Here is a 19,584-nt window from a genome sequence, read left to right on the forward strand (position 1 = left end):
AAACGTCCACAAAGTCGTATTAATAATTAATAGTTTAGGCTTACATTAATAACAATCAATTCATCACAGCTTTTCGCTTTTTTCCATTAAAACTCTGAAAGCAACACCATAGAAATAATCAATAACGGTCTCAGGCTAATGGTAGATCCTTGTTTAATGCAGTCTTTGTACTTTGAAGTACATCTACCTATATAAAAAAATGGTTTAAATTTAAGATGGTAGATGAACTTTGAAAGCAACACCATAAAATAATTAATATCTGTCTAGTGCTAATAGCAGTTCCTTGTTAAACGCGGTCTTTCCATTTCGAAATAGCCTACATATATAAAAAAAACTGGTTAAATTTATGATAGTAGATGAACTTTGAAAGCAATGCCATAGAAATAATTACTAACTGTCTCAAGCTAATAATAGTTGCTTGTTTAATGCGGTCTTAATACTTCAAAAAACATGCATATAAAAACGGTTTGCAAGTTTTGGGCCAAAGGTTTCGTTTAGCGAGCAAACTTTTGTGCTAAATGCCGCGCGTAAAAGTTTGGCTCTGCCAAAACTTGTTTGGACGCTAATATCAACTAGTTCAGCAGTGAAGAACAGGAGTTGAAGCCAGAAGATATTGTGGAAGGTATTGAACAACTAAAAGATGTTCGTTCCATCGAAAACAACAATCAGAATGCAGCTATTGAGCAAACGATGCAAATATTTTTGTTTTAAAAACGTTAATTTTTGTTTCTGCATGTAATATAAGTATGGCTCGTTTATATCACTTGTTCATGAATATATATATTTGTACCATTTGATAAATTATCATTATATAACTTATAAATATATGCAGATTTATAGCATGTTATTTATTAGCATTCTTGGGGGCTATCTCAACATGGCTTACAATGAATCGATGCTCATATTCCACTTCTATTGCACATAAAAACTAGTTTTGGCTGCAAACTGTAGCAAACATATGAATGGGTGCAATGAGCTTTTTATGCAACATTGTTAAATATAGATATAAAATAGAAATATGGGTTCAAATTTAGAATGAAATAAAAATTGAAAAGCCAACAAATAGTAAAGAAAGATACAAGCTATGATATCATCGCAGGTCAATTGCGAACAATAAATATCAACTACTAGAGATATTTCTCCGTTTCTCGATGCACATTTATTAAGAGATATTTGACAAGTTGGAGGTAAGTTAGCAGATTTATTGCATCCAAAAGGTTTAATATCACTCTACCGAAAAAGAGAGCAAACTATAGGTGACATTCGCTTCGCCCGTAATAGGGCTAAATTTATCTTCCGAAAACTCTGACGAGTCATTTGAAAAATACCCACCAGCCTCTATTTGAATGCCACCTCCAATTGACCACCACTACAGAAAAAAAGTTGAAAAATAGAGCGTCATGGCGTTCAATTAGAGGTTTCACAGTATACGTATGTTGAACAAGTACCGCGTACGTATCTAGGCATTGCACTAAATATTGCCTAAGGATGATGCATAGCAAACATTCTTTGTCCTGTAGAAGAATGCTGGTCTAAAATGTAAAATGCAAAGGAAAATGTCAAGACAAAGCACATTTTAAAAAATTTAACATTTTATCAAACCTGTCAACAACAATGAGCAAAGCAGGATTTCACCCGCCTGATATGGGTTAATTGTGGGAGTTGTACCATTAGGTCTTTTTAGAGAAGACAACTTCTTCATTCTTCATGAACTTTAACATACAAAGAAAGATAGGCCAACTATTCCACTGATACGCGTGGAGCGTATAATAATTCATCTGAACTTGAGGCTTAAATTAACAAAACGATTGATTTATGCAAAGATAGGTCTCCTGGTAACAGCATTATAATGTTGTTAGAAAATTCATAGATCGTGAGATTACAATAACAGAAAAACTTTACTGGAATGTTTTTGCAAGAATTCGGCATCTTACTCATGCCCAAGCGAGCGAGTGAGCCTGAAGAGGCATGCAAGAGAAAGGAAGAGTACATGAAAAAAATGACATGCACCAATGCAACCTTATTTCATACAGTAGCATTATCGATGACCCCATTTTATTGTCATTTGTGATTATGATCGAAAGGTTGAATGACTTGTAGCCAAAAGACGTAGTAAAGGAGTCAGATATTGTGATATAAAATAAGCTAGCTGATATCAACCCGTTATAGGATTGGATTGGCCGTTAAGTCTGGAATCTGCTAATTGGCAAAGCTAGGAAGAACATGCCTTTAATTAATAACAGTATTTATGGGCACTTTATGAAATCCTTCATCCAGTAGTGATTAAAGGCTGGTTTACACTATTATTGCCCTATGTCGGAGTTGCCTTCTCATCGATTATCTGTCGACTAGTTGCATTACAACCTATGGCGTCGTCGAGGCTTTCTCTAAACCGATGGTGTCGTAGAGGCAACCCGAATATGTCGGCTAAGTTTGAAGCTGTCAAACTTTCCCAGTGGTTCGATGTGCATCCACGACAACGTGTGCAATGTGCACCGCTTTGGTGATGGTGATTGACTCTGGTGATGATGATTGGCTGTCGTGGATTGCTCAATCTATATTTTTTATGACAGTTGCTGCAGGACTAGCATTTCATTGTTTCCATGACTACATTGTATAATGATAACGTTTTACTATGGACTATTCGTTGATGTGTGAACATTGTTATTACAGATGATCATCGAAGTATTGTATGATTAACACCGACCAACGGCCGTATAGTGTGAACCAGCCTCACGACTAGGGGCACATTATTAAAGGTCATACTGGCTTCCACAGGACAATTCAAAGAGTCAAACCAATAACTAAATGCTCCATTATTTAGCACTCATATGGTATTTGAAACATTATTATGTTGATCAATAAGCAAATACAAATATACAAAACAACCATTTTTAAAATTGACAGAAAGTGTGGCGGCACAAGGTACCGACATGTTCGGCACAAGCGGCTAATAGTGTCACCACTATTATTATACTATACCTAGCATGCAGACGCTTGCACAGAACCAAATTTGTCAGAACCGTTTTGCCAGCTCTGTTAATAACAGGAACACATGAAAATCTGCCACATTATTAATAATTCTTTTTACGTTAAATAAAGTATACCTAAAAACGATTGCTGAATGTTACCTTGAAACTGAAATTTGATTGGCTGATGTACAGCCTGAGTGAACGTAATTGAAATTTCATACAAATCACTGCACACAAAATCAAAAACATGCTCGATTCATGTAGCTATGATGCCCTTGCTACCTCTCAAGAGTCAAAACATCTTCCTGTGATGTCACTGCTTCGAACCATGTATATTCACGTTGTTAGCTGAGTGTAAAAATCATGAGTGACAATTATGCGACAAGTAGCTGAGGTTGGCGATGTGTTCAATCTAGTTGGGCATAACCATAGGCTATCCCCAGATTTATCTGGTTGGGCATAACCATAGGCTATCCCCAGATTTATCTGGTTGGGCATAACCATAGGCTATCCTCAGATTTATCTGGTTGGGCATAACCATAGGCTATCCTCAGATTTATCTGGTTGGGCATAACCATAGGCTACCTTCAAAATTATCTAACAAAATTCAAATATAATTCATTAGGCTAAATATATAGATATGAAGTGGAACACAACTCTTGTGAAATGGTTGACCCTCAAAAGGGCCGAGGTATGATACAGGATATCATGAGGCGTTATTTATACCGGAAAGCATGAGAGAAAAAGGACTGCGGATGTACAGAAACTGTATTATTTTCTATTATAGGTTCAAATGTGTTAAGTCTAAGGTATCTGAAGTTTGTACAGATTTTGTAATTCTTATGAGTCTTTCTCTGTTTTGTAAGATTTAATTTTATAATTGCGGTAAAATTTCAGTTATATTTCGCGCGTCTAAAACGCGCACAAATAAGATCGCTAGAAATTAAGCAAGTCATATTCGCACATGCAAGCCTTGCGTACCCGCTGATTAAGGAACACTGTAAACACTGAGCCCTGAAACTGGTAAAGCCCTGTGTATCTCACTCCAGCCTAGACTGGTGTGCCCACAGCGTGAAAAGCTTTGATCACAAGCTCAAATTAAAAGTTCGAATAATGTTATATTTATATTTAAAAGCCTCGCTGTTGTAAATTTATATCGTTTTGTCTTATATCTTGATATTGTATATATTATGGATTGATCTATGCAACCGACTTGACCCGTGTCGCCTCTAAATGTTTATGGACCATACAAACTATTATATTGTTGACATGCATTAAGCTCACTTGATAGGTAATACGCTGATAAAATTACTAACGTTGATGACCAAAGCACATTCCTTTCATATAGGCTGAACAAGTCACTTGTTGACAGGTGTCTAATGTCTCTTTTACCATTTATCTTATAGTTTAGCACACTTACAAAAATGTTCAAAAGAATTAACGTGTTGTGTTCTCATAACCTTATGGTTAATGTATAGCCTATCTGTATCTGAGAACCTGCAAGGATAAAAACCTGCATCTATACACTACCACCAGATGTTCCACTGGTAACAAACAGCAAATTCAAACACTTCCAAAGACTGACCTGACATCGATTCAAACATCCAGAAGAAAAATCCGTCTACGAACTTTGGTAATATTTAAAAAAGTGACTTTCACAAAGAGTGAAGTGTAAGTGAAAAATATTTAACTGTTTGTACCAAAATTTAACAATGATAGATTCCTCTGAACAAATAAGCCTCAACTTAACCTCTAAATAAGAACCTTTTGACGCACATCGCAAAATTTGAGCAAAAACCTTTTCACATTTTGCAAAATGTTATGTTTTATAAGTAAAAGTAAAAAAGCTGTTAGCAACCTAAATACCGTAAATTTATATACTAAAATATATAACCTAGTTACGCCGTGTATTTCTGTTTACATATTTTTAATCTTTACTATAATGAGAGCTGTTGAGGTGGAAAAAAGATTGCGTCATGCGGGTTTCGAACCCATGAAATTCGGCATCACCACCTGGCGTGCTACCACCTGAGCAATCGCTCACCTATCAGGATTTCAAAATAATTGCGGAAAGAGATAGTTTTTCTCTGTGTTTATTGCCAAACCCGAGAATCTCTTATAGCATGAGAGACTGCCAAATGGCAAGAACCCGCTTTTAAAATGATTATTACTTCATTAATTTAGTTTTTCTGTGTTATCAAGCTTTTACACAGTATTACATAATACAATTGTTTTAATAGCTTCTCATATTTATCACTATTTTTCGGCTCAGAAACAAAGTAAACAAAATACAAACTATATTCTTCTAAGAATATTGGCTGAGACATATGGCTGCCTCAACATGAAGCAAATATTGGAATGTTGAACCTCACATATAATGTTTAACCTCACATATCATGTTTAACTCTACCGCAAAACTCCAGGGTATATTGAACGCAGTCTTCATAGAACGACTTAAAAAATCAATCAAAAACTAGAGACGAGAACATTCACTAGCACGGTAGCATGAAACACAGCAATTACATTCCCTCAGGTTGCTACAGCTACGATATAAACATCATATGCGGATTTACAAACCACTAAGCACTGAGATACGCCTGAACGCATGAATGAGTATTTGCCCTTCACAACACGCAAGTGTGGAAAGCAATGTCAATACACAGAAGTCTTTTCCCGATATTATGTGAAGTATTTCAAATACACCGAGGATACTTGTATCGATCTGGACCAATCATAGACAAACTCAACGTCTTGCATTAATCAACACAAGACAACTTTCACTAATTTTATAGAGTTGTCTTCTCTTGTTTTAGACCAATCTTTTAAAGACACCTACCAAGTGATTTTATAGATATGTGTTACTAAGCAAACTTCTTGCAGTGATTGTACATATTTGTTTTTATACAACAGTAAATTCTAATGCTCAATTTTAATTTGACGATGATCGAAATTTAATATTTTTGTTCGACTTGCAATAGCTTGATCAAAGAATGATAAATGATCATTGGATCAGTCGGATCTGAAAATAGTCCGGCTGAATAGCGCCATCTTTTTCCTACATATTTCGAGAAAATCGCCAAAAACCTATTTTTGTTATAGAAAAAAGGTGATAAACAAATTTATACCAAAACCTACTTAACCTTTTTTCTTTCAAGGTTTGCGACTAGTTCGATCTGGCTAAGTTTAAGCTGATGCATCAGGACGACTCAGCACAACTTGCACCTTCACCTTCTCCCTAAGAACAATAGATCATTAATGCTGTTAGTGCGAACTTATACAGCGGACTTTTGTGAATACCACCTGATCCACGCTAAAACTACACACTACGAAGCCTGCCTTGAACGCTGCAACTATAAGGTGTGCGTGTGTGCGCCTCTAAACTGAGGCCAGCGCTGGTGTTTCAGTGATAAGCCACAAGGAGCATTACCATATGTGATTAGAGGTGATGATGACTATACTACGGCTTGTCTAAAATACGTAAAACTGTAAACTGAGCAAAAATCAATAAAGGTGACTTTGATGAGACATACCTGCTGGATGGCATGAGCGTGCTTGAGGCAGGTTCCCCTAGGCGAATACAGAAGCGGCTATACAAATCAATATCAATACAGGAAAATGACTGAGGTAAATGCCACTCAGTCATTTCCAGGTCCGCAGACGCCATTCACAGTGCGCAAAACCTTTCCATATCAAAATGAACTGGGAGTCTTGTTTCAAAAGTATTAATTCATCCTACATGTATGTCTGTCTATGTTGAGTCGAGAGCTGCACTGCGCCCAATTGGTAAACAGACAATCTCGTAAGGCCTGAACAGGCAGACGCCAAATCCGACAAAATTCATGGATACAATCGTTTTTAGATAATTTCAACAAGCTGAGCTTTTGTGATCATGTTGCAATAAGTAGTTCGATTGGACGAATTAAGCGCGTTAAGTTTAAAGACATGGTTGTCAGGACATACACTGATACTTAACTAGTTGAGAGAACAAGATCGCTTCAGGCTACACTTCATTGGGCAGAACTGAACGCAAAAGCTGTAATTAATTTGTATTTCTCCATTGTATAGTAAGTTTTTCACAACACGAAATAGTGTCATAATAAATTATTTTGATCATGTGCCAGGGACTTTAGACCAAAACCTTGATTAGTCAGGAAGCGCTTATAGAACTGATGCTAAATGATGAATTTGTCCTTTGCTAACAGATACGTTCGTCCTTGGGATGTGTGAAGTACTTTTAATTAAGAGCTTGCCGGCCTGAGCAGACGAGAGACAATACTCACATGCCTGAGGACACTAGGTCTGATTCACTAGTAAAACACTTCATTGTGAAGATAAAAGCACTTGAGAAATTTGCTGCAACAAAGTTGGAATAGAAAGATTACGTCACTGTGAATGCAATTAACCAATTAGGGCATAAGTGTTGAGTAAAAATATCTAACAGTACTCGGATGCTGCCATTTAATGTCCTTGACATCGCGCGTTGCTTGCCAGCGATATCTCCTGCTATCTAAGCATTACTGTCACCCAATTTTCATTCTTAAGATACGGCCACACGTACCAATTTTTTAATTGATTTTGACCGAAATCACGAAATGAAAGAAAAACAGAATTATTCAGCTGAAATTCACAGAATTGTCAGAACTGTGCATGCAAACCGAAATCGTCGACAAAATGTTTGCAATTGACTGACAAATTATTAGCGAGCACGATTTTAGCAGCATTCGCAAATGGTATAGTCCAAGAAACATATTACGACACACAATAAAAGTACCAGGGCAATTCAACATAGTACATATGATGCAACTGCTTAGATTGGGTTATTTATGGATTTTATCGTTCGACCACTCTGGCTACGAATCGTTTCTCTCTTAGTAATAACAATTTTTATTTAGCAGCAAAAGTTCCGTTGTAGAAAGAGTTGCCATATTTAGCACAATCAAGTCAATTGCATCGTATTTACTATGGCGAATGGCGTTAGTATTTTTTTGCGTGTCGCTTTATGTGCCTCGGACTATATGAATTGCGAATGTTCTAAAATCGTGCCTGCTAATAATTTGTTTAGCCAATTAAAAGCATTTCGTAGATGATTCGGTGTGCATGCACAGCTCACGACATTTCTGTAAAGTTCGGCCGAATAATTCTGTGTTTTTAGTTCAATTCGTGACTTCATTCAGAACCAACAAAAAATATCGTTACATGTGGCCGTACCTTAATCTACTCACATCTTAAGAAGGTATATTTTACTACTGTAAACTACATAACCAATCTAATCAACCAATCTGATGACCCATATCCTTGACCCAGGTTTGTTTCACATCCACAAACATGCTAAAGAGCAATGAAATGCTTTTATTTGTACCGATAGCGGATAGCTACTGTTCATGACCATAATTTAATCGGTGTCGAAGCTAGTAAAATACACAGTAGCAACAATTGCCAGTCGGGTCATGACCAGTAGATCAACCCTATTTAGTGCAATCGTGATGTCACATTCCATATGTTGATGAACAGTGAAGTGGTAATTGTATTAGCAATGTCAAAGCGATATGAAGGCTAGTAGAATAGATAATATATTTACTTCTTTATTTTCTTAGTTTAAACGTTTGTTCAAACATATTATTACGGGAACTATATATATTCTTGTTTGGCCAAAGATTGTCCACCATTGCTATCGCTTTGCAATACAACGGATACTTTTCGATACAATTAGATTGATCTTTGGAAGTTGACTTTTTCAATGAGCATAAATTTTCAACAAGAAGAGCTGTTTCAATCGTATTTTTTAATTGTATCTATCAAATGTCTATGGATCTTAGATTGTTCAATGCCCGCCAATGGCTATATTTTTGTCAATCTTTTAGTGCATTGATGTAACTTTTAATACTTTTTTGGACAAATGTGTGTCATGGACAGTGGCTGACTCAATTAGTGACAGAGAGAGCTCAATGAATGACAGAGAGAGAGCTCAATGAGTGACAGAGAGATAGAGAGAGAGCCCGATGAGTGACAGAGAGAGCTCAATGAGTGACAGAGAGAGCTCAATGAGTGACAGAGAGAGCTCAATGAGTGACAGAGAGAGCTCTATGAATGACAGAGAGAGCATATTGGGAATGAGCCAAGTGTCTTATTACAAACACACGTGTCACATATCTAATAACAAATATATGAATTACAACCACTGCTAGTTCAAGATATTGAATACAAATTATATTTACATATATCCTATTATGTATTGCTAAGGAAGAGCTATCAAACCCAAAAAAGGTGACATCAAGATGCCTATCAAATGGTTCGAATATAAACTGGCCTTACGAGCTAAGATAAAAATAACGTTAGGGCATGCAGCTGTGTTTAGAGAAGGGCAAATAGTATCGATTGTGCATCGGGTACATTATCCTACGCATTAGCAAATCATGCATCGATATAACTTTTCAGTCATAACCTAATATAGGGATTACTATTAGCAAGGTATTCATGTGGTTTCATTCAAGCATATTACAATATCATAGACCAAAGCTTATCACTACATCGTACAGGACCTTCAACTTCAGTAACTGATAGTCCAGTATGATAAGTGAAACCTAGCGGTGACCGACCCAACTAGTTAATATTTAATGATTAGAGGCAAAAACTCATTGACTAACCAAGTCTAACTTGACAGATTGTCGCTTATAGACATACATCTATGCTTATAGACATACATCTATGTATTTGCTCATAGACATACATCTATGTATTTTTTCATTGACGTGGATCTATGCATTTGCTCATAGACATACAACCTTGTATTTGCTCATAGACATACATTTATGTATTTGCTTGTAAACATACATCTATGTATTTGTTCATAGACATACATCTATTTATTTGCTCGTAGACATACATCTATGTATTTGCTCATAGACATGGATCTATGTATTTGCTCATAGACATACAACTTTATATTATCTCATAGACATACGTATATCTATGTAGTTTGGCTATCAATCAATCCAACATTAGGTAGGTGCACATTCTAATACAAATCGCAAGAGATGTCTTTCGATTCGATTACATACGACATTATATCAGAGCATCTAGGAATTCGATAATGCATGGGCACACCTCATACAACAGTAATATATGGGTAGACTCTGTAAGGCAGCAATGGCATAAGTAAACCTGGTAGTGTTGACTGCTAAAGCAGCATTGTATAAGGACAATAGTATTGTCCTTATACATGGAATAGGTCACTATAGTATTGAAGGTCAGCTTGCAGCATTTGTAAATTAGGCATATATATCTATTTATACAGGTATAATTATCATATTTAGTTGTTAAAGGTTGACTTGCACCAAAATTCACATTACAGTTATTTGGTATCAAAAGATTCACCATGTCTTTCTTTACGGTATCGTAGGTGCAAAGTATGTAGAAGTGTGATTACAAGCTCTTAGAAGCTAAAAAACGAACAGTTAATCGCCGCCATCACGAAACCACCGTAGATTAGAATCCCTTTCCAAAACGGCTCAAATGGGACGTAGCAGAACAAGATGGCTTCTGTTTACACATTCATGCAACCTTATTCGTTAAAATATTTTCACAAATATACTTCACGCATTCAATAAAACCATGTCTATTTTCCTTACGCGTCTGTTTCATCATCATTGTAATCCTGTCACTTTTAGCACTGATATCTTAATTAATTCGTTTAACTTTTTAACCTTAGCTCAAAGGAGTGAATATCATCTTCTGATAAACACGAGGAGCCTGTTGGCCACCTGTGATAATCGAAAAATGCTGCAGAAATTATTCGCGCTGTTTGGCAGGAAGTATGGGTCAAATGATTAGATCACGACTAGATGATTAGACCAAGCCGAAACAAAACTGAAAACTAGCGAGCGTCTCTATTTGATACGGGCTTTTCGGTAAAACCCAAAGTGTTTCTCATAAACTAGTGCTACGAGACATTTTATATTGAGCCTTTTATTGGCCTTCCAATTCACGTGAAAACATCACGTGTCAAAACAATAACCAAATCATTTGACTACGTCAGAGAAATAAATTGATTCCAATCTACAGCGGTTTCGTGATGGCGGCGAATAATTGTTTGTTTTTGAGCTTTCAAGAGCTTGTAATCACATTTCCACATTTTTGCACCTACAACACAGCAGAGTAAGACACGGTGAATCTTTTGATACCAAATAACTGTAATGCGAATTTTGTTGCAAGTCAACCTTTAAGTAAAATTTTTTACGTTAGAAGAGCAAGAGACTTACTTCAGAAACAAAGACACTCGAGATGCAAACTCTAAGCCGTGACATAAGGCGGTTGTTTTCTGGCAAAACACGGACTAATGAATTACGAAGTCAATGCCGACATGCCTGTTGGTCGCTTATTCTATACATTGTTCCCAATCTACTCGCCACACTACATTCTTATGATTATCCAACACAGCAAATAATTATAACGCAAAGTCGAAACCGATTCTGAGCTGCATTTATAGGTCCCGCAACAAATTTTTAGTGGTAGTTGTAGGATTATGCCGATCAGCTTTACGTACGCCTTGCAAAGTACTTTAACAGAAAATTCTTTCTTTACACAACTAAGAAATTAAAACAATTGTACATAAAATTTGGCTATTCTCGGAAGTCATCTGTTTAAAACATATCAACAAACACTCTGCTTTCATGAATGAAGATTTTGAACACAGGGAAAAATTTTTATAGTCTAGTTCAAAAAACGGGCGACCTTAATATAATTATAATATAATAAAGTGTATGACACATATGGTATAACGTAGCATCATGTGGAAACACACTGCGCAACGTGGTATTGTGTAAGCATACCTAAGCTCATACAGTTTTGTGGATACGCGCAGAGTAACACATTATTGCAAGAAGAGAGGTAGTGCTATAGTATTGCTTGGGACACGGAGTACAGTCTAGATACAATCAGACTCACCTCATCTGTTGTCTGGTTTATGGCGAGGCGGATCTGACCAAGCTCATCTGTCGGCCCATCATTTCCTGCTCCGCCATTCGATACTGGCTGGTAGGCCATCTTCTACTGGCTGGGTTGACCTTGCTGCAAGTGACCAGAGTAGAGACAGCATTGAGATGAATGATTGTAGACTGCTTTAAGAAAGGTTTACTGATCAGATGTAAGTGATGGAGCGATCTCAAAGTTCCATGGGAAATCTTCCTCCACTCTCTTATTGGCTACTTTAGTAGAAATAGAAAAGCCAACACACTTTTAAATTACAATTTTACAAACAATGAAGATTAGGTTTGTCAATGAACGGAAATGAGTTAGTCAAGGAATCATTCGTCAATATACTATGAGTTCTGCGATATAGGTGTGCAGTTGGTCTGTAACGAAGATTTGATTGTACAAACTTCGGTACATAGGAAGTTTGTTAAAAATGTAAATCGATAACAATTGATTGTTACACAATTTTATATAAAGATCCTGTGTACCCTAGGACACTTATGTATTTGCCTCATCTAATTTTCGCGATTTCGCGGAGTCATCCTCTCGTGAAAATTTCATGTGCGAAATTAAACTATCATAACGAACGAGCGAAAACGCCAAATTAAATACGTAGCTTTGTTCATTGATAGTCCAAGAAACAAATGGCAACAAGCGATCAAATTGCATCTTCGATCTCGCCCACACCATTCTACCTGCGGTTCACAATTACAAACTAGTCCCAAATTGAATTTTTTTATTGGTGAACTGAACCTGAGGAATCTAATTATGTTTGTTCCACTGCATTTATTTTCACATCACTATATTTTCGCACTCATCAGAGCTGCGAAATTAAGTTGCAGCAAAATTTTACTCTGTATGCTACTCACGAAACTAAATACTAGCGAAATATATAGTGTCCTAGGATATGTATATTACTCTTGGAAGAAAGTCAATCTTGTTAGATTGATCCAACGGCTTCCACAAATTAGTCATTGTCACAAGACCAAAATTAGGGTAATAAAAATTTCAGGGCCTAATCTTTTCACTCGCTACAATGCCTTGATAACAAATGCCTTGGTAACAAATCATAACAGCTTGTCTTATTATCTATACAAAAACATTGATCGTGGACCAGAGTTAACAAATCCATCCATGAGTTAACTGCAATCAATTTAGAAGGACCAGAGTTAACAAATCCATCCATGAGTTAGCTGCAATCAATTTAGAAGGACCAGAGTTAACTAATCCATCCATGAGTTAGCTCCAATAAATTTAGAAGGACCAGAGTTAACAAATCCATCCATGAGTTAGCTGCAATCAATTTAGAAGGACCAGAGTTAACTAATCCATCCATGAGTTAGCTGCAATCAATTTAGAAGGACCAGAGTTAACTAATCCATCCATGAGTTAGCTGCAATCAATTTAGAAGGACCAGAGTTAACTAATCCATCCATGAGTTAGCTGCAATCAATTTAGAAGGACCAGAGTTAACTAATCCATCCATGAGTTAGCTGCAATCAATTTAGAAGGACCAGAGTTAACTAATCCATCCATGAGTTAGCTGCAATCAATTTAGAAGGACCAGAGTTAACAAATCCATCAATGAGTTAGCTGCAATCAATTTAGAAGGACCAGAGTTAACTAATCCATCCATGAGTTAGCTGCAATCAATTTAGAAGGACCAGAGTTAACTAATCCATCCATGAGTTAGCTGCAATCAATTTAGAAGGACCAGAGTTAACTAATCCATCCATGAGTTAGCTGCAATCAATTTAGAAGGACCAGAGTTAACTAATCCATCCATGAGTTAGCTGCAATCAATTTAGAAGGACCAGAGTTAACTAATCCATCCATGAGTTAGCTGCAATCAATTTAGAAGGACCAGAGTTAACTAATCCATCCATGAGTTAGCTGCAATCAATTTAGAAGGACCAGAGTTAACAAATCCATCAATGAGTTAGCTCCAATAAATTTAGAACATTACATTATAATTTTGCCAAAAAAAACCGGAACAAGCTAGTTTTCTTCTTACTGAAAATTTACAGCATAATATCAGTTTTCCAAGTTCTTTTTATTTTTGGGTTACGATAAATAAAAATAAAAATTGTAAACAGCGACCTAAAAGTATGTCTACTATAAAAATGCTTCAACAACGAGCCTAAAATATTTCTGATAACTTGATTTTTATATCAGAGAGTAGGCTTGTGCATTTTGATCAAACTGCGAAAACGATAGCATTTTACGTTTGCAGCTGGTTTCACTGAGCTAAAAAAAATTAAACATGACTTTTGTATATTAAATGCATTGAACCTTGTGCAGAATTTTTTTGCTGATTCCCAAAACTTTAGATTAAAGATCTATGACAGAAACTCTTTTACAGCAAAATTACTCAATGCGCTTCAGCTATAATTTTTCGGCATAAATCAATTCCATCAAAATGAGCAAATAATTTCCATACTGAAAAAGTTAAAAGTTACTGCATAGAAAGTGAACAGATGAATTGTAGGGATAAGTTGAAGCAATTTGAAGCATCGGATGCAATTTCAACAGTTTGGACGACCAATGTCTATGTCATTCAGCCAGCTTGGCAAAGAACTTACATATGTCCAGTGATGAATTACCTAATCAGATAACTAAAAGATGACAGAAGGACCCGGGATATCAGGAATGGAATTTTGTAATTTCTTGGTTGTTGGTTAGTGGTCGCTGACAGATAATCGCTCGTAGTGTGTACACCTTATCGTTGGTGACTATGTCAAAACAGCTAATCGTTGCAGCCCATCGCACAGCTAAACGTTGATTTGAGCGATGGTGTGCACGGGCCTTGCAAGTAGACAAATCACTCAGTACAAGCTGCCCAGGTAAAACGACTGAACCACTTTCAAACTTGTACTGAAGCTTCCTCAAGAGACTTTACTACAAAGATGGCCTCTCCATATCACTCAGTGCAAATCCAAATCTAGTTCGTAGAAGCGCATCATTTTAAACGCGATGTGGCTGAGCCGATGTTGTTGTCAGCTGGCACTTAATGAATCTTTCGCCCGTTTGCATCCAACATAAGCTGGTCTCATAGAAACCAACATACATGTATGTAGTAGCAACAATGGCTGGCTTTCAACAGCAAATTGGTATATATACCAATTTGCTGTTGAAAGCCAGCCATTGTTGCTACTACATACATGTAGTAACATGTAGTAACATGTAGTAACTAACATACACAGCCAATGACAATGTGAATATTTGAATACGCTTCTCTACATTTTCCTACTGCACATATATTGTGCAGTAGGAAAATGTAGAGAAGCGTATTCAAATATTCACATTGTCATTGGCTGTGTATGTTAGTTTGTGTAAACACTAAAAGTACGGCCACACATAACGATTTTTTCTTTGCTCTGACCGAAATCACGAAATGAACGAAAACCACAGAATCATTCGGCCGAAATACACAGAATTGTCAGAGATGTGCATGCACACCGAAATCGTTGATGAAATGCTCTCAATTGGCTAAACATATTATTAGCGAGCACGATTCTAGCAGCTTTCGCAATTGGTAATTCGCGATTTCGGTATGCATGCACAGCTCTGACAATTCTGTGAATTTCAGCCGAATAATTCTGTGCTTTTCATTCATCTCGTGATTTCAGTCAGAATCAACAAACAAATCGTTACATGTGGCCATACCTTTAGGGTTTCCATATTTTTGTTCAAATTTATCAAAACTTCACATACATACGCTCTGTTGCCTTCCCGAAAGTTACTAAAAATATTTCATAACAAAACCCGTCTAACTCTTGTGAACCAGCCGCTTAAACACTCACCTTCTGACTATCTGATTGCAAACAAAAAAAATCTCTAGCGTCGCCGAACTCAATGCTAGTATTAAAATATAAATCTTTTTTTCTGAAAGTGTCATATAAAGCATCTCACAAGAACACTATTTTCAATTGTCAATAACATGAAACATGCATTTACAGGTTGACTTGCAACAAAGTTTACATTACAGTTATTTGGTATCAAAAGATTCACCATGTCTTACTCTGTTGTGCTGTAGGTGCAAAATATGCGGAAATGTGATGACAAGCTCTTAAAAGCTCAAAAACGAAAAGCCTCCGTAGATTGGAATCAGTTTATTTCTCTGGGGTAGCCATTACATTTGGTTATTGTTTTGTCACGTGATGTTCTCACGTAAATTGAAACGCCAATAAAAGGCTCAATATAAAACTTCTCATAGCACTAGTTTATGACAAACACTTCGGGTTTTACCGAAGACCCCGTATCAAATATAGATGCTCGCTACTTTACAGTTTTGTTTCGGCTTGGTCTAATCGGCAAGTCGTAATCTGATCATGCCACCCATACCTCGCAAATAATTTCTGCAGCATTTTTCGATTATCACAGGTGACCAACAAGCTCGGCATGTTTATCTGACACTGATATGTACTCCTTCGAGCTAAGCTTAAAAAATTAAATGAATTAATTAAGATATCAGTGCTCAAAGTGACAGCATTACAATGATGATAAAATAGACGCGTAAGAACAATAGACATAGTTTTATGGAATGCGTGAAGTATAGGCCTATTTGTGAAAATATTTCGATGAATGAGGTTGCGTGAAAGTGTAAACAGAAGCCATTTTGTACAACTATGTCCCATTTGAGCCGTTTTGGAAAGAGATTCTAATCTACGGCAGTCTCGTGATGGCGGCGATTAGCTATTTGTTTTTTTTAGCTTTTAAAAGCTTGTAATCACATTTTCACATATTTTGCACCTACAACACAGCAGAGTAAGACATGGTGAATCTTTTGATATCAAATAACTGTAATGCGAAATTTGTTGCAAATCAACCTTTCAATCTCATTTTCAGCAAAACTTTTGTCTACCATTTAGTAATTAGTGAGCATCCCATATGCAAAATCAGGCAACTAAACAATAGGTTAGTGAACATACTATTTTTGATACAGATATGGAACATCTATTTCAATACCCAGCCTGCTGGCCACACAATTTCCATATAGGCAAATACAAAGTGGTGATGAGTGACAAAAACCAAAATCCCTCAAAATACTACTAAAAAAATCAAAAGATAAATTAGAAAGGCTAGTTATTCAGTGCAACTTACTAAGCAAGATACCGTTGCAGAAGCACGCTCACGCAGCTATTAAAAGGCAGTTTCGAGTTGAATCAATAAACGGTAGAGACGGATACGTTCACAACTGTTGCATAATGCACAATAAAATTAGTCAACCTACTTAAATGGTGCGAGCTCTATCGACAAAAACTATCGACTTTTAGGAAGAGAGCATTAACATTTGCGTACACAAAGGAAGCGATATTTAGCAATCCATCAGTAGCCCACGAGGCTAACAGCTGTGTCCGCGATGTTTGATTTATTCATGTCCAAAATGGCTGGAAGGATCTCGTAAAAAGGTGAAGCTATAGCTACTCAGGCTTTTGTTAACTTTTCTCAAAAGGTATTTGAGAAGGGGCGGGTTGTCTCCTTCACGTAATAACAGGGGATCTGAATGTGGATCATGAGATACGAGAGCAGCGTGCGCCACATAGGAGAAGGGAAGTGATAACAGACAGGCAAGGAGTATATTGTTGAAAAAATATAACTGCATGAGAATGCAAAGAGAAATAAGTGGAAGGGTTTTAGTAGAAGAGAAAGTGCCAGAATGATATATTGATTCCAATTCGGTAAAATGTGAACATAGGGCACAATGCGGGACAAATTAACCACAAAATGCGGGTGGTAGTCTGGTTTACAATATATTGCCAGATGTTGGTTTTGTCCTCTCGGTGATTATCTGAGAGGACAAAACCAATTATCGGAGAATATGTGCACTGTAACCGATGGCATCATCGAGGCAGTGTGAATACGTTGGGAAAGATCACAGCTATCAAACATTTCCGATAGTTTGCCGAGCATCTCTGACGGTCTGTGCAATGTGCACACTTCAGCGCTGGTGATTGACTACCCCAAATTGCTTGATTTATATTTCCTTTTATGAGAGTTGCTAGACTAGTATTTCATCATTTCATGAGAGTTGCTAGACTAGTATTTCATCATTTCATGAGAGTTGCTGGACTAGTATTTCATCATTTCATGAGAGTTGCTAGACTAGTATTTCATCATTTCATGAGAGTTGCTAGACTAGTATTTCATCATTTCATGAGAGTTGCTAGACTAGTATTTCATCATTTCATGAGAGTTGCTGGACTAGTATTTCATCATTTCATGAGAGTTGCTAGACTAGTATTTCATCATTTCATGAGAGTTGCTAGACTAGTATTTCATCACTTCATGAGAGTTGCTAGACTAGTATTTCATCATTTCATGAGAGTTGCTGGACTAGTATTTTATCATTTCATGAGAGTTGCTAGACTAGTATTTCATCATTTCATGAGAGTTGCTAGACTAGTATTTCATCATTTCATGAGAGTTGCTAGACTAGTATTTCATCATTTCATGAGAGTTGCTGGACTAGTATTTCATCATTTTATGAAAGTTGCTAGACTAGTATTTCATCATTTCATGAGAGTTGCTGGTCTAGTATTTTATCATTTCATGAGAGTTGCTGGACTAGTATTTCATCATTTCATGAGAGTTGCTAGACTAGTATTTCATCATTTCATGAGAGTTGCTAGACTAGTATTTTATCATTTCATGAGAGTTGCTAGACTAGTATTTCATCATTTCATGAGAGTTGCTGGACTAGTATTTCATCATTTCATGAAAGTTGCTAGACTAGTATTTCATCATTTCATGAAAGTTGCTAGACTAGTATTTCATCATTTCATGAGAGTTGCTGGACTAGTATTTTATCATTTCATGAGAGTTGCTGGACTAGTATTTCATCATTTCATGAGAGTTGCTGGACTAGTATTTCATTATTTCATGAGAGTTGCTAGACTAGTATTTCATCATTTCATGAGAGTTGCTAGACTAGTATTTCATCATTTCATGAGAGTTGCTGGACTAGTATTTCATCATTTCATGAAAGTTGCTAGACTAGTATTTCATCATTTCATGAGAGTTGCTGGTCTAGTATTTTATCATTTCATGAGAGTTGCTGGACTAGTATTTCATCATTTCATGAGAGTTGCTAGACTAGTATTTCATCATTTTATGAGAGTTGCTAGACTAGTATTTTATCATTTCATGAGAGTTGCTAGACTAGTATTTCATCATTTCAGTGAGCGTATTGTATAATGAGAACACTATGTCTGGGACTATTTGCTGATGTAAACATGGAGGGGTTTGTAATGGTGTGAACATTGTTGTTACATACGATTACCGAAGTACAGTGGACCCCGCCTTACGGCATACCGTTCTTTCAGACCCTGTTACGTTACGACATTTTCCCCACCATATGACATCAGAATGCCATCAAAATTTTTAATACAGTCGGCTAAAAGTTGTAGTGAAAGTGAGGCAAAAAGCTCCAAGCCAGAAACAGGTAATAAAAGATTTCAAAAAATGATGACAAAATTAAAGTTAAGTTTAATAAAATATTAAAACCTATCAAGTGTGCGTGTGTGTACATAGCGTCACAGTAAAGTCTAGTGTATTGAACGCGTTGCCATTCAAGTCTCTCTCATACAGCAGTTAGCCACTATATCTGTCTCGAAGGTGAGAACTTCAAACAGTACTGTAC

At 36.6% G+C, this 19,584-nt stretch overlaps 1 protein-coding gene across 3 annotated transcripts in view; it reads right to left on the reverse strand.

Annotated features, from left to right (window-relative positions):
* The window catches only part of LOC137399239 (synaptosomal-associated protein 25-like), a 54,696-nt gene that overhangs the window by 27,011 nt on the left and 8,101 nt on the right, over positions 1 to 19,584 (reverse strand). For all 3 annotated transcript variants that reach the window (XM_068085259.1, XM_068085262.1, XM_068085260.1), the window contains exon 3: positions 11,916 to 12,038. In XM_068085259.1, the coding sequence (XP_067941360.1) occupies positions 11,916 to 12,014 (99 nt within the window). In that variant the 5' untranslated portion in view covers positions 12,015 to 12,038. The remainder of the gene's footprint in view (positions 1 to 11,915; positions 12,039 to 19,584) is intronic.

Source organism: Watersipora subatra, chromosome 7 (genome assembly GCF_963576615.1).
Source record: "Watersipora subatra chromosome 7, tzWatSuba1.1, whole genome shotgun sequence".
NCBI lineage: Eukaryota > Metazoa > Bryozoa > Gymnolaemata > Cheilostomatida > Watersiporidae > Watersipora > Watersipora subatra.